Consider the following 15416-nt stretch of genomic DNA (forward strand, 5'->3'; position numbering starts at 1 on the left):
GAAACCTCATTTAATTTTATGTCTTATAGGGTTTTTACTGAGTACAATATTGTATAACTGTAATAATTCAACTGTAAACCTTAAAATTTATAGCCAATTTTGAAAGAGATGAATCTTAGTTGAGAAAATTGTTATTGACTATGTCAATGCTGTTGTAATGAAATGCTTCTTCTAAGTATGTGGTTATTAAATAATTAAAAAAAAAAGAAGACTGATAATGTTATATCCTTAAGCTGGGTTCGAGGTGATCTCTTTTAATATTAATAACCTTAAAATGTTTGTATGAATGTTATATATGAACTTTACATTCAATTTCAGAATAAGTACAAAAGAATTATTTATTATTGTTATTATTATTATTATTATTATTATTATTAATGGTGCTGGGAACTGAACCTAGGGTCTTGAGCACTTTACCACTGAACTATATCCCTATCCCTAGGAATTGATTTTTAAAGTCATAATGATTTATTTGCTATTTTGCTAAAACAGCCTATAAGAAAAAGACTGCTTTATGTAATATCATGAGATTATATACAAACACAATCATTTTTATTGAAATTCCTCATGAACACCCCAGATCTCAACATCTACAGCGGGAAGCCAGAGACCAGACTGATCTAGGCTATGTGCAAAATATTCTCAGGATGTCTGATGGAGTCCAGTTAGGTAGGAAAGTTCCTGCCTGAGGATGGTTACGGAGATGTTAAAACTGGCTATGCTGGAGGCTGGTGGCCAGATCCTGGAAATACATAATGCTATTGGATGCTGGCACAGAGGAAGTTGTTTGTGTAGGGGAGAACCAGAATGAACCCTGGGCTGAATGAAATCGAAGGTACTGCTGCAAACTCTGAATTTTCGACAGACTGAGATACCCCAAAACACTGATGGAAAGGTGTACATATAGCATGTACATGTATGTATACAGACTCACGGCATCACTTTTAACATTCCTATCAAACAGGCATAACCTGACTAGTTATGAAGAAACATTTGAACAGAGTCGGACATCATGCTAGGAAACAAGCAGCTGGTGAGCTTCAGGGAAGCTACTGAAATCAAGGCAGTGCACATCCAGACTGAAGAGACATGACACCTAGATGCAGCAGAGACCAAACTGGCTCTGTGGACATCAGTGAATCAGCTGTGATGACCAGTTGACTACACAGTCGACATGGTAAAAAACAAAATTTTGTTGTGTGTGTGTGTGTGGTGTATTTACTTGTTAGGAAAGGTGTGTACATCAGACTTGGCAGCACATCATATATAAAAATTGTGGGGTTCAACCATCCACGATTATCAGAATCGAGAAGACAAGGCTACTAAAACAGCCAACACAAGCTGCTAGAAAAATCCTGAACCAGACAACACACTGAAATGTCAGTCACATCAGGAACATGGACTTCCACTCCAGAGGCCCTGTTTTAACAGGGTCTTAATCCTGCTGGTCTCTCATTCGCCCTTTGACTCCTAGAGCCTCTCTCCTGATTCAGGCCCTTAATGCTTCACACAGAGGTCAGACCAAGAGTGTCGAACCTACCATTTAAATGTCCTTTTAAGAAGTATCAATTGGAAGCTATCAACTTAAGAGAGTCAATAACATCTACTATACTGAGTCACCAAGCCTCAATCTTTTTTTTTTAAATTTTTTTAATTTTTATTTTATGTGTATGAGTGTACTGCCTGCATGTATGTGAGTGCACCTGTGTTGTGCAATGCCGTGGAGGTCAGAAGAGGGCTTCGGATTCCCCTGGAACTGAAGTTAAGGATGGTTCATAGCCGCCATGTGGATGCTGGGAATTGAACCTGGGTCCTCTGCAAGAGCAGTCAGTGCTCTTAACCGCTGAGCCAACTCTCCAGCCCCGACCAAGCCTCAGTCTTTAAAGAGAGCAAACGTCCTCTGCTCCTTTACGTACAACTAGTGGGCTTCCTCCTGCCGCACCCCAGTGCTGTGCACATACCTCCCCTCCAGCACACAGCATGACAGACTTTCAGAGTCTGAAGCCCCCCACCTCCACCTCACTACTTCTAAGGACACTTTACCAGCTCCACTCACCCCACTGGCAGTCCTGATGGGTTTTGCCTTGAGCTTGGGGATCAAGACCTTCCGATACTGAGGAGGGACTGCAGCAATGATGTCTACCAGGCGGGGCTGGGCGGAAAGGCCGTACTTGGCAGCTGTCTTGGTTTTCAACCTGAAAGCAAAGCATCTAGCATCACTAAGAGCACATTTCAGGCACACAAATCCAAAGGATGATGTGCACATATTACCTTTAAGTGTCATTCCTCTATCCCTTCACAAGGTGACAAGAGTGGCTTAAAGATCTGTGAATATTGAGTGGGGTGTGGTGGTGCATGCCTTTAATCCCAGCACTTGGGGAGACAGAGGCAAGTGGATCGCTGAGAGATCAAGGTCAGCCTGGTCTACATAGCGAGTTCTAGGCCAGCTGAGGCTATAGGGAGACCCTATCTCAAAAAGACCAAAAAAGCTGGGCGTGGTGGTGCACGCCTTTAATCCCAGCACTCGGGAAGCAGAGGCAGGTGCATCTCTGTGAGTTCAAGGCCAGCCTGGTCTACATAGTGAGTTCCAGGACAGCTGGGGCTACAAGGAGACCCTGTCTCAAAAAAAAAAAAAAGATCTGTGGATGTCAAGGAACCAGAAGAGAATCTGTTAGTAAGCAGCCTGATCTTCTCACCCTCAAACACCAGGGGGAAACCCAGACTGCGGGGCCCAGGAGGATGTACAGTGGAGGTCTAGCTCCAAACAGTCCAGCTTCCATCCTAAAGAGCTACCCCGACGATTCCTCTCCGAGGCCTCAGCACTGATATCTAGGGACTCCATGTGTGAGGCTGTCTAGCGCACTATAAGAAGCTTGGCAACACCCTTGCTTCTGCCTTCTTCCTGATGTGAAACCAAAAATGTCTCTAGACAGTGGCAGGTGTCCCCTGGGAAGAAATCACCCTGGCCAAGAACTTCTTTCTTGGATGAAATATTGTATATGTTCAAAAAGCCTAGAATACAAATCACATTGATCTACTATGACAGTTATGACACAACCACTTCTCTACGTCTCTTCCTGATTATAACCCTATCCCTAACCCCCAGAGGCAGCCTCCACTCTAATAATTACTTTAATTCCTAACCCCCACCCTGCCCCTGCCATTTCTTTCTTGTAGCCAGGCTGGCTTCAAACTCACAATCCTGCTACCTCTGCTCTCACGTGCTAAGATCACGGGTATGTACCACCACGCTCAGCTTATTACTTTCCTTGGCAATGTTACCAGCTTTTCTTTTCTTTGTGCTTACTAGCCAAATCCTAAGAGTCACACGGTCTTCTGATCAACCCATCTAGAAGTATCTGTGGGATGGGCACATCGTTTTCAACAAATGTTATCTGAATACCTAGCGTGCGTAAGATACTACCTATGCTCTTGGTAGTGAGCCACAGTCCTTTCATGTGATGCATTGCAATTAAACCCACACAGGCAGGCACCCATCCCAATGAAAGGATGGTTCCAGAATGCAGAAAGGACTTTAGTGAGTGCTGGGGAGATAGGGAAGACAGGCCCAGAAGAAAGAGTAGCCCTCAGGCAGGCAGTGCAGACACAGGGACAGGCCTGCAAGCAGACAGGCAAGGCCTGCAAGCAGATAGGCTGGCTTGTGTGGAGATGCAGTCATAGGATGCCTGTATTTTAGGAACTATGCACAGGACAACTTGCCAGAAAGCTGGAGACAGAAGTTTAAAAGGAAGTAGATTGTAAAGCCTAACTGAAGAAAGCCTTAACACGATGGGCTGGGGAAGAGGGAGGCTTTAAGGATGATGGCAGTGTTAGCTTTAGATATCAATTACAAGAAACACAAAAATATGTAGATAGAAAAGTTCACTAGAAGTAAGCCTGCATGATTAGGAGTGGAACCAACACACAGAAGGAAAAGTTACTGTAGAAGGCTACAGAATATATTATCTTCATGGTCAAACGGGGTAGTTTGCCACATACTCATTTCTTTAGCAAATGTTTTCAGGGAAGGGACAAAGTAAACACAAAGTAGGACCTTATGCATGCTAGCTATTCAGGAAAGGGGTCAAATACTGCAGCATATTAAGAAACAAGCATGAATGTAGTGATTACATGACCTGAGGTTGAGGGAGAACCCTTTCTTTATGGTTAATCTACATTAGATTGAATCTATATAGAAAGCAAATAAAGTTAAGAAAATAAGATGCAGAGATGAAAGACCGGTCCCATTCAAGGGTATAGAAAGACCAAGCTGAACACAAGTAGATGAGTATGTTCAAGTAGTTCTCTAGTAGGGATGGGCTAAATTAGATTAAAGGCCCCAGAAGGAGAGTGGTCCTTCAGAGAGCTGTTGCTTGCAAGGAGACAGTGGGAGGGTAGAATGTGATATACCAAAGAGCAGGGGCTCTGGAGATAGCCAATGTATTCCAAATCCCAGCTCTGCCAAGTACCATTTATCCCTGGACAAATTACTTAGCCTCTCTCTGTCTTAGACCACCCATCTGTTAAGTGAGGGTGATGCCAGTACCTTCAGGGTTTTTTAATTAATTTTATTATTAGTGTGTGTAGGTGTGCACATTATGGCACAAGTGTGGAGGTCAGAGGTCCACTTTCAGGAATCAGTTCTCTTTCCATTGTGGGATTCAAGATCAAACTCACGTTGTCAGGTTGGTATGGTAAGTGCTTCTACCCTCTGAGCCATCTCACTAGCCCCTCATACAGTTTTTCAAGTATTAGCTGGGCTATTACATACAGTGTACTCATAACAGTGCCTGTATTACTGTACATGCCCAGTTAATGTTGGAAGCTGTTAGCATTGGTAGGCTATGAGGCAACGGTATCATGAGAAATAAGTGAGAAAATAAGACACAAGATAGAAAAGATGTATTGGATAATTTCATAAAACAGACACACTGCCAGGCAAAGTGGTACAAGCCTTTAGTTCCAATACTTAGGAGGCTGAGGCAGAAGGATTGTCTTGCATTTGAGGCCAGCTTGGACTACATGAGAATGAGTCTGTAAGTCTCGGGGGTGGGGGTAGATGGGGGAGGGGGAATGCTGACAGAAACCTGCTACCTAAGAACAAGACTGGCCTCTTTTATTTTTTAATTTTATTTTATGTGTATGAGTGTGCTGCCTGCATGTATGTAGGTGTACCTGTGTCATGCAATGCCTATGGAGGTCAGAAGAAGGTGTCGGATCACATGGAACTGGAGTTGAGGATGGCTGACAGCTGCTACGCAGGTGCTAAGAACAGAACCTGGTATTCTGCAAGAACAGTCAGTACTCTTAATCGCTGAGCCATCTCTCCAGCCCCAGGACTTGCCTCTTTTTAGAGACCTACTTACTTATTTAGATCGGTGTCTTTCCCCTGTTCATGAGCTTCAATCAGCTGCTTAATAACATCTCCTATGGTCAGCATCATCAGCTCAGCAGGGCTGAGGTCTCCTGGAAAGGTAAAAATTCAAACATCAAAAATCAATAGGACCAAGATCTCCCAAAAAGATACGTTTCAACAGCAAAAATCTCATTATTCAGCAAAGATTTTACATTTATTTATTCGTGTATTTGGAGAAGGTATGCATGTCACAGTGTGTATGTGGAGGTCAGAGGACAACATGTGGGAGTTGGTTCTCTTTTTCTACAACATGGGTTCTGGGGATGGAACCTGGGTTGTCAGAACTTTACCTACTGAGCCATCTTTCTGGTTCTCAGTAAGGATTTAAAAATCGTATTTAGTAATTTCTCTTCCAAAATCATTTCAAGGACTGTGGGGTACAGCTCAGAGGGCAGAGTGTTTGGCTTCTAAAATCATTTCAAATATACCAAATGAATTGTTCAAGTTCAGAAGACACCAAATCTCTATTGTTTATAATCTGATCAAGTCTTTCATCTCTTCAATTAAAAAAAAAAAAAAAACCAAAAAAACGGGCCTTATCTATATGTGGGAAAACCACCCTTTAGAAGCACAGGACACTGAGATTATTATGGACAGATAAAGGAAAAATTATGGGAAAGAATAATGTAGAAATAACTCCTGATTAGTAATTCTGAATATCTGCAGAGTTCACAGAGAACATTTAGATGCACTGATTCAATCTTAGAACAGCCTGAACAGATGGATCAGGAACATCTGTCTATACCATAAAGATGTTACCAAAGGCCCTTGGTTCCTTTCTCATTACAGTTGAGGCTGGCTTGAACTTGCTATGTAGTCCAGTCTGGCCTTGAACTTGCGATTTTTCTGCCTCAGCTTCCTGAGTGCTCAGTGTGCAGCACGCACCATCCTGCCTGGCCTATCCAAGAATCTAGATGCATTTCTAAGATATTGTCTGTTCTCCAGCATGACCCTCTCATCCAAAGACACAGCACATAGCACGTTGATCCTATCATCAGTCACAACTCGCAAATCCAAGCATGGGCACCAATCCAAACCAGGACAATCTGAGCTCTTCAAGGCAAAAAAACCCAACAAAACCCACAAAAACAAAAACAATCCCCTCCCCCCAAACCTAAGACAAGCCCATATTTTACCATCTGACCACAGTAGGGGGTGCTGGTTTGGGTGATGCCAGCAAACAGGCCTCCAGCCTGCTGGTCTAGAAAGATAAATAAACTACCAGGAAGTGTAGATGAGAAGACCTGGAAGTCAGGGCACCCTGTCATTTGCTTTAACCCCATTTGAAACCTCACAACACTTGTCAGGTGGGTACCGTTACTCCATTTCACAGATGTAAAAAATGGGGCCAAGGCAAGTTAAGACCTCATTGCAAGTGGCAGAGCAGTCTCAGATCCAGGTCTTCTTACCACGATGGCTTTTCTCAGTGTACCACACTGTCAATGACTTAATGAGGGAAGGCTGACACATCAGAAAAATTTGAGAGAAAAGTCCATTCATGATCAAAGGCTAAATGATCTCCAAACCATGTAACCCAGAACTTCTAAGTTCTACAAAGGTGTCTCACAGGCCATATAAACAGAGGTAGACTCGGGGGGAGGGGGGTGTCAAAGGGGACAGGAAGGCTCTCTTTTTCCTCCCCCTCCACCCTGTCCTCCCTCCCTCTCTCACAAAACCACAGAAACTCTGCTTTCATCTGTTCACATATAAGACGTATATGTGTTCACATATAAGACTTCATTTGGGGGCTGGAGAGATGACTTAGCAGTTAAGACCACTAGCTGCTCTTGCAGAGGACCTGGGTTCGTTCCTAGCACCCACATGGCAGCTAACAATAGTCCATAACTCCAGTTCCAGGGAATGCGACACCCTCTTCTGACCTCCGTGGGCAATGCATGACACGGGTGTACACACACACATATGGAGGCAATAGACTCATACACATAAAAATAATAAGTAAAGTGTTTTTTAAAAAGACTTCATCTGGAGGGTAGGAGGAGGCTAAGATTTGAAGTTTACCTGAAATATACAGAGGAGCAAACTAGTAAGAAAAGGCTTCATGAGGAAATGGCACGGGGTCTTTTTTAAAGACGAGCTGGAGCTGGATCAGGAGCAAGCAGGATGGGATAAAGTCAAGCGTTAAGAACTACCTGTTCTGGCAAAAGGAGATCTGTCTAACGTGAACACAGGCTGCCTGAACAGGGTTCAGTAAACAACACCGTACAGAGTACACTGGCCACTTTGTGAAAACATTAAATAGAACACACCAGACAGTGGAGAACTTACATTCTCAATTCTGGAAGTAAAAAGATGAAAGAAATCTTAAAGAAAGTGAGATTTTCCATATAAAGAACTAGTCAGAAGGTAACAAGGATATTATTAACCTGATTGCTAAACAAAATGCTTTTGAAATGTACATTAAAAACCCACAAGCAAAAGGACCTGAGTTCGAATCCCAACCACCCATGTTAAAAGCCAGGTGTGGCTACATGCATTCCTGTTACCCTAGAATGTGCGCAAGAGGGGGACACGGGAAGGTGGGGGTGGAGAGACACGAGGACACAAGAATAGGAGCGGAGGATCCCTGGGGCTTGTCTAGCTCCAAGTTTAGTGAGAGATCCTATCTCAAGGGTTTGGGACGGAGGGTGATAGAAACAGAACATGAGACGCCTGCTGGTCTCCATGTACGTGCTAGTTAATGCCAAGAAGCAGCAAACAAGGGCACATTTATTTTTCATTCGATGACCTGAGGGTCACAGGCACAGCCTGACCAATCAGCTCCACACTACCTAACCATTAAGTTTCGGCTGAAGTCAAGTTACCTAACCGAATCGCAGCTTGTCTATGCATAAAATGTGATAAAGGCTCAACCCTCCGCAGCTATTATTGCGACAACCAGCAGCATTATCAGACCAACTGCTCAAGCGAAGATAAGAATAAAAATCTATGACAAATACTGAAAAATCCGACTTCCTTCTGTTGAAAAACCTACAGACTTGCTCTAGGCTAATTCAGGAGGTCAAAGAAATGGGAGCAAGTTCATGCACAACGGTTGCACAGACTGCATGGATAATTCCTATTTTAAGACTTTAAAGGAGCATCTCAATAAACACGTCATTAGAAGCACCCGGCCCACCCAACCCCGGACGGCGGGGCCTGGACCACGGGGCAGATGCCCGTGGAAAGGTGGGGTTCACCGTCAGCGCCGGGCGCCCGCCCCCCCACTCCCTTGTTCCCCGCGTCCCTTTTATTTATTTATTTTTTTTCACCTTTCCGTTTCTGCCTCATCTCTGCACCTTCGTAGCTTGAAAGCCTCCACGTTACCGTAGCTCAGACCAGGTAGAAAGTTATCAGCCGTAAAGCAGCCCCGACTGTCGTAAAAGGCGTCGATGGCGACGTAAAGCGTGCAGAAGAACGGGCGCGCAGCCCCGCCGGGTCCAGAAGATAGGGAGGGGCTTTGCATCCTCGTTCAGTGGTTGGTTGGAGGACCTGGCTGCTAGGGGACCGGAAAGTTGGACCCAGGGAGGGTGGGAGTGGGACAGAGCTTCTTTTGTTGTTTTTTGGTCTTTTTGAGACAGGGTCTCCTTGTAGCCCCAGCTGTCCTGGAACTCACTGTGTAGACCAGGCTGGCCTTGAACTCTCTGAGATCCGCCTGCCTCTGCCTCCGTGTGCTGGGATTAAAGGCGTGGGCCACCACGCGCAGCTGGGACAGAGCTTTTTTAAAGAAGCTACGCCCAGAAGTTTGAGTGAGGGTGCAATGCAACCAGAATTTTTAGGACCAAAGCCCGGGCTCTAGAAGCCCCATCCCCATCCCTGCAAGGCTCGGCATGGGTCATTAGTACAGGACAATTAAAGAGATTAATATTAGTGGGGGAAAAGTATTTTTTCAATATGGCCACATTGGGAAGAAGACTATATGTAGATCTGTAATACCCTCCGTAAGTCGGTCTTTGGGGTGCTGACGTGAGCATTAGTTTTTAAAAGTTAAGGAATTGAGGGCAAGGGGCAAGAGGTGGTGTTTATTTAAGCAGACCTGGTCAAGAGGTGATGTGGTTGATCATTGTCTCAGTTCAGGTTCTGCAGATGGTCACAGTCCCTGCTGCCTTTGCTTGAGGGGATCAATATGATTCACACAAGATGATCAAGTCTGCTCTAGGGTTCAGCCCCCTGGATAAAGGTCTTTATCTGGGCAGGGCAGCCCTGTGAGGTTTTATTCTTCCTGGAATCAAGGTGGCAGGTTTAGGACAATCATTTATTTTTGTGCCTTCAGCCAAAGTAAAGGAAACAGACACAAAATGAAAGCAGCTGCCAGGCCTTTATTCTGAGTTTAGTTGCCTTGTGGGCTCAAATGAGGAGTAAATGCTTTTAAGCAAGAGCAGCGTCTAAGTGCCTATTTTAAGAAAGTGGGAATGGGTAGTCTCTGAAGCCTGGCTAAGAACCCAGGTGCATCATAGCAGCTAGAGACTGGACAGGAGCCTGACACCCGGTGAGTGTGAACCCTCCAGAGTAATGAGAGCTAAGTTCTGAGTTTCTGAAAGATGGCTGACAAAAAGCAAGTAACAGTCTGATCTTGCTAGCTTTCAGGCCAGTTGGTCCCCCGAGTCTCATAAATAACACACCTCCATTGATTAACCATGATGGAAACTATGGGTGTCTCAGCAAAGAAACTTACATGCACAAAACTGCAGAATCTGGAGACTGGACTCGGAATGACTTTTCTTTAAAAAATCATTGACGTTAGCCTGGCATGGTGGTGCACATCTCTAATCCCAGTATTTGGGAGGCAGAGGCAGGTGGATCTCTGTGTGATGGAGGCCAGCCTGGCCTACATAGTGAGTTTTGAGGGAGGTGGGGCTACGGGGAGACCTTGTCTCAAACTTAGTGATATTTATTTGTCCTTTAATAGCACCCTATTACCTATAAACATAAATGAGCTTCCTTGAAAATACTTTAGGATAAGGGCCCCAACTCTTGATTTTTCTTCTATTCTTTTTTTCACATTCTTGTGGATTCCTTTGTCTCACCTGAAAATACTGGTTTCCTGTAGGAGTCATTTGGTCTTCTCTCTCCCAAGATGATCTCCAGAGTACCATGGTTTTAAATACTGCATCTCTGCTCCCAGATTTCAATCCAACTTCTCTCCTATTTGGCATCTTGGTATCTGATAATACATCTCATGTACATCTCATGCTTAACACAATTAAAACAGAAACCTATTTGACCTGTAAATCTGCTTTTTCATGTTCTTTATCTGAATTCGCCATCATCCACCTCACCACTCAAAAGTTAGTGAACAATGCAGTTACAATTTAAATAGAGGTAAGGTGGGGCTTATTGGCAATGTGATATTTGAACTAATGCACAAGCAGATAACAAGGGAAAGAGTATTTTGGGCAAAGAGAACAGTTAGTGCAAAGGTCCTAGGAGAATGCATGGGGTATTCAAGTAGGGAGGCCATTGTTAACAGAGCACTGAGTGAGGCAAAGTGTAACAAACACTAGGGACAAGATGAAGTATAGGATGAAGGACAGTGCAGTTCACAGATGTTGAGGACCCATGAAAAGTCCTGGGCATTGTAGTGTACATTATACTGGTAAACTTTCATGTGTAATTTAAGTTCACTGAGAAGCTAGCTCTGGAATCAGAGTTGTCCTCCTTCCATTTCAGTCCCAAGTATGTTTGTCTTAAAGTCCTCCAAGGCCCCTTGACTGGGGATGGGCTGCCCCATTAAGTTTGTAACAGGGAGGAGAGTACCACAAAACAGCCGGTGAGTAAAAACATTATGTCCTTGAGACCAGCTAGAAGGGAAACCATTTCCGACAAATGTTACTATTGTTTATCCCATGATAGAAAAATGCCTCCCGGGCCTGGAGAGATGGCTCAGTGGTTAAGAGCACTAGCTGGACCTGGATTCAAACCCCAGCACCCACATGGCAGCTAACAACCATCTGTAACTCCAGTACCAGGGGCTCAGACACTCCCTTCTGGTCTCTGGGAGCATTGCACAGACACGGTACACTTTAGGTACATGCAGGCAAAATACTCCTACATATAAAATTAAAATAAATGAATTAATTTTTTTTTACAGTGCCTTACAATGGGAGAGAGAAGTTGGAAGTTTAGTCACAGGAGGCTCAGCCATGGAGAGAAGCTGTCGGGAACTCCAGCTGATTGCCTCAGCTTCCCCAGTCTGTTTCTACTGGGTTCTGAGTGCCAAGTTGATGATGTCATCTCCATATGTAATCTGTTCTTGGAGTCTCACCCAGGGAACATGCTGCTCTGCTGGGGAACTCTCGATGGAGCTCCAGCTACCCACCTTAAAGGGGCTTCCTCAGTAGACTTCCATTGGCTCTTCTGAGCCCTGGATTGAGATGTTTTGCTCCCTCCCTCCCTCCCTCCCTCCTTCCCTCTCTTTATTCTTTTACTTTGCCTTACTGTGTGCTTAATAAACTCATTCATTGCTGGATATGATGGCACATGCCTATAATCCTAGCACTTGGGAAGCAAGTGCTCTGTGAGATAGAGGCCAATCTGGTCTACATAGGGAGTTCCAGGCCATCTGGGGTCACAGGGAGACCCTGTCTCAAGAAAGTAAACAAAACAACAAAAAACCCAGCAGCAACAACAAAAACTCAGTCATTCAAAACCAATGTGTGTATATATATATATTACATAAATATGTATGTATCTATTTACAGGATCCTTCTCTAGACCACACAGAACAGGTTGTTTACACTAAGATTGGGAGCTACTGGATTTTTTTAAACTAGGGAAATAATATGATATGCCTTAAATGAATGCCTATTTGCTGGGTTGAGACTAGACTTGATGTGGGGAGTAGATGCCGAGAGAGGGCTTAGGCGGTAATTAGCATACACTCGCCAGTGATTTCCAGACTTTGATGCACATTCGAATCTTTTGGGAAGTGAAAAATCCTGGTGGCTGGGTCCATTCCCATACCTGTCAAATTGTCATATCCAGGAGTAAGAAGCAGGCATCAGTATGCACTAAAAATTCACCATGATTCCAATGTCATGAGGAGTCTTCTGATTCTGAATATATTTTTTGGTGATTTCCATAAGACGTCTGTCCCATGTGGGGTGTGGGAGAGAGACATCAACATCAAGGGTGAGATCAAAGCTTTTGGACTGAGGAAGTGGAATAATGTTGTCACTAGCTGATCTGGAGAAGGTTGTAGGTCTTGGGGAGTTTCAGAGGGGTTGACTTTGGATCTCGTGTATTTGAGATGCCTAGACATAACAGAGATTGTAGTTAGAGATTCCAGTCCAGAGCTTTAGGTGTGTGGATGAAGTTTAAAACTGTGAAACATGGTGAAGGTGAAAAGGAGACAAGAGACAAAAAGAAGAGACAAGCTTAAACTTTGGGGTGTTTAATTATTAACAGATGGGGACAAGAGGAGTCACTAAGAAGAAAACTGGCCAGGTGCGTTTAGGAAGGTGGGAAGAAAGCTAGGTGAGTGCAGGGCCTAGGAAAGAAAGAATGTCAAGAAAGGGAGTTCTTAATGAGTCAAGGGAAATGAAATTGACTTGATCAGGATCACTGGGGACTGGCAAGGTCACAGCTTGACTGGAGTAGGTTTATAATAGGAGAGGATTCAGGTGAGTGTCGATAACTCTTGGAGGAGTTTTGTCACAAAGAAGTACAGAAAAATGAGGTAGGAACTGGCAGGGAAACTGGCGTCAAGGGCAGTGTGGAAAGACAGTAAGTGGCAGTGAGTTTGCATGTCAGTCAGTCCAGCGGAGGGCAAATGTTTGATGAGTGAGAAGAGGAGGAAAAGCTCTACCTAATGTTTTGGTTGGAATGAGGGATGGAATCTGGGGCAGAAGAGAAGAGGTTATCTTTTGACAGGCACCCAGGTGGTCCATCTAATAATGTGTTGCAGGGCAGAGCAATGATGGGGGTATGGTGTGATGGTGCTCTGTGCAAACTGCCCTTCAGTTACTTAACATGTTTTTGTTGAGCTCAATGAGAATTCAGCCTGGTGGAATGACGAAACTTCTAACAGGCCTAGCATTCAGGTGTCCAACGTCATGTGGGAAAGACTGCCATAAAGAACTCAGACAGCTGGGGCTGGAAAGATGGCTCAGCAGCTAAGAGCAGTGGCCGCTCTTCCAGAGGACCAGGGTTCGATTCCCAGCACCCACATGGCAGCTAACAATTGTCGGTAACTCCAGTTCAAGTGGCTCTGACTCTCTCTAGGCATTGCACGACACAAATACACTTGCATAGATGCAGGCAGTACACTTATACGCATAAAATAAAATGATAAATAAAATATTACTTAGAATTCAGGAAGCTTAAAAAAAAAAAACTCCCCAAACTATTTTTAAAGTAGTTTCTTACCACTCCTGAACATAGTTTTTGAAACAAAGAAAGCACCAGTAGAGGGCAAGCTAAGCATGTGTTGTGTGACTGTAAGAGATGCTCTTGCCCAACAATAATGATAATATTCATATTGACCTTGTTTTGAAATTTATGTTGGCAAAAATATAAGAAGATAGGAAAGAAGAAAATCCCAGAGAAACAAAAACGCCCTGAAATTTATATTGGTATTACAATATCTTTTTTATGAAGGGGAGAAATCATCTTGTCAAGGTTCAAAGCAGTTTTTAAGATTCTCTAAATATTTGTATTCAATTCTTTCAAGATTTTTATTTTGTTAATTCCTGAACCCCCACTCTGAACTAAACCCATACTTAGAGTACCTGAGAATTGTTCTGATAATGATCAGATTGGTCTTCAATGATGATACACAGGCCAGAGTGGAAAGTTCAAAGAACAGGGTCTCTCCTGTACTCAGTATGGTTGGTGGGGTCACAAGACAGTATAAGGGAGTCAGTTTTATTTTCTGTCTTTCTCTACTGGGAAGCACTTCTAAAATATTTCTTTTAAAAATAAGCCTCTCGTAAGTTCAAGACCAGCCTGGGCTACATATTGAGACACTATCCTAAAACAAAACAAAACAAAAACAACGAAACATTTTAAAAATTTAAATAAAATAAAAACAAAGATCTAAAGTTCAAGTCCTCAAAAGAATTATATAAATCTGTATGGCTCATTTCTACAATAAAAACCTCAATGTTATTTCATTACTGTTAGATTTTATTTTGAGGGAATGTTGAGTTTGTGCCAAAAGTTGGTTTATATTTACCACCTCCTTCCGTCTGTCTCTCTGTCGCGTCCCATGCTTGAGTGTTTGGGAAATATCCTTTGGCTTTCTTGCCAGTGGACATGTTTCTGATCTATTCAAATGAGCCAGATCCATCTAGACAGCAGTTTCCCTCAGAGAAAGTGTACTGTGGGATGATGCTGAGATCTGTGTGGGAAGGAGATGTGGCCAAGATCTGCCTGATTGTGGATAGACAGCAGAGAGGGTTGCACGATCCCCAGTTTACATGCAGTTGAAGTTTAAATGAAAAGAGAAAATAGAAAGGGCTCTGTATCCGGGGAGGAGATTGAGGTAAACAGGCCCTGTGGTTAGTTCCACTTCCTCTGTGTAAATGTGGCTTTATGACTGTGGCCACTAAGGGCTCTATATAGCGCATTCCTGAGATCTGCAGCATCACTACGGATGTCTGTACTGTCCGTGCTCTCCTTTGTGGACGCCTGGACTGAAGCAGGAAAGCTCGTTCTTGTTTTTGTTTCATTTTGTTTATTCAGTGACATCTGGTAAGTTGTTTTTCTTATGTGACTTTTACTATTATTTGTGATTTATAAAAATATAGGCTTTTTAAAATAGTTTTAGATTTACAGAAACCCCGAGAAAATAGTTTAGGACATTCTCAGATATCTGCACCCAGTCACCCGTACTATATCACATATTTGTTATGAATGAGCCAATGTTGAGGCATTGTTTCTAGGTAAAGCCTGTGCCACATTGAAGGTCCTTAGTTTATATCCAGGGTCAGTGTTCTGTTGTAGGATCCCAGCCAGAACACTACATTGCACTTAGCTGTTTCTCTCTCTCTCTCTCTCTCTC

At 43.5% G+C, this 15416-nt stretch overlaps 2 protein-coding genes across 3 annotated transcripts in view; one reads left to right on the forward strand and one right to left on the reverse strand.

Annotated features, from left to right (window-relative positions):
* Nucleotides 1-8819, reverse strand: part of Elp3 (elongator acetyltransferase complex subunit 3) — a 78441-nt gene extending 69622 nt beyond the window's left edge. For both annotated transcript variants that reach the window (XM_029561130.1, XM_008828136.3), the window contains exons 1-3: nt 8686-8819; nt 5367-5466; nt 2057-2195 (exon numbers count right to left, since the gene is read on the reverse strand). In XM_029561130.1, the coding sequence (XP_029416990.1) occupies nt 2057-2195; nt 5367-5466; nt 8686-8704 (258 nt within the window). In that variant the 5' untranslated portion in view covers nt 8705-8819. The remainder of the gene's footprint in view (nt 1-2056; nt 2196-5366; nt 5467-8685) is intronic.
* A 6166-nt stretch (nt 8820-14985) lies between these two features.
* Nuggc (nuclear GTPase, germinal center associated) overlaps nt 14986-15416 on the forward strand; it is a 50042-nt gene continuing 49611 nt past the window's right edge. The window contains exon 1 of the mRNA XM_008828137.2: nt 14986-15106. The gene's annotated coding sequence lies outside the window, so the exon portion shown is untranslated. The remainder of the gene's footprint in view (nt 15107-15416) is intronic.

The sequence above is a fragment of the Nannospalax galili genome, unplaced genomic scaffold (assembly GCF_000622305.1).
Source record: "Nannospalax galili isolate Female #2095 unplaced genomic scaffold, S.galili_v1.0 scaffold612, whole genome shotgun sequence".
Classification (NCBI taxonomy): domain Eukaryota; kingdom Metazoa; phylum Chordata; class Mammalia; order Rodentia; family Spalacidae; genus Nannospalax; species Nannospalax galili.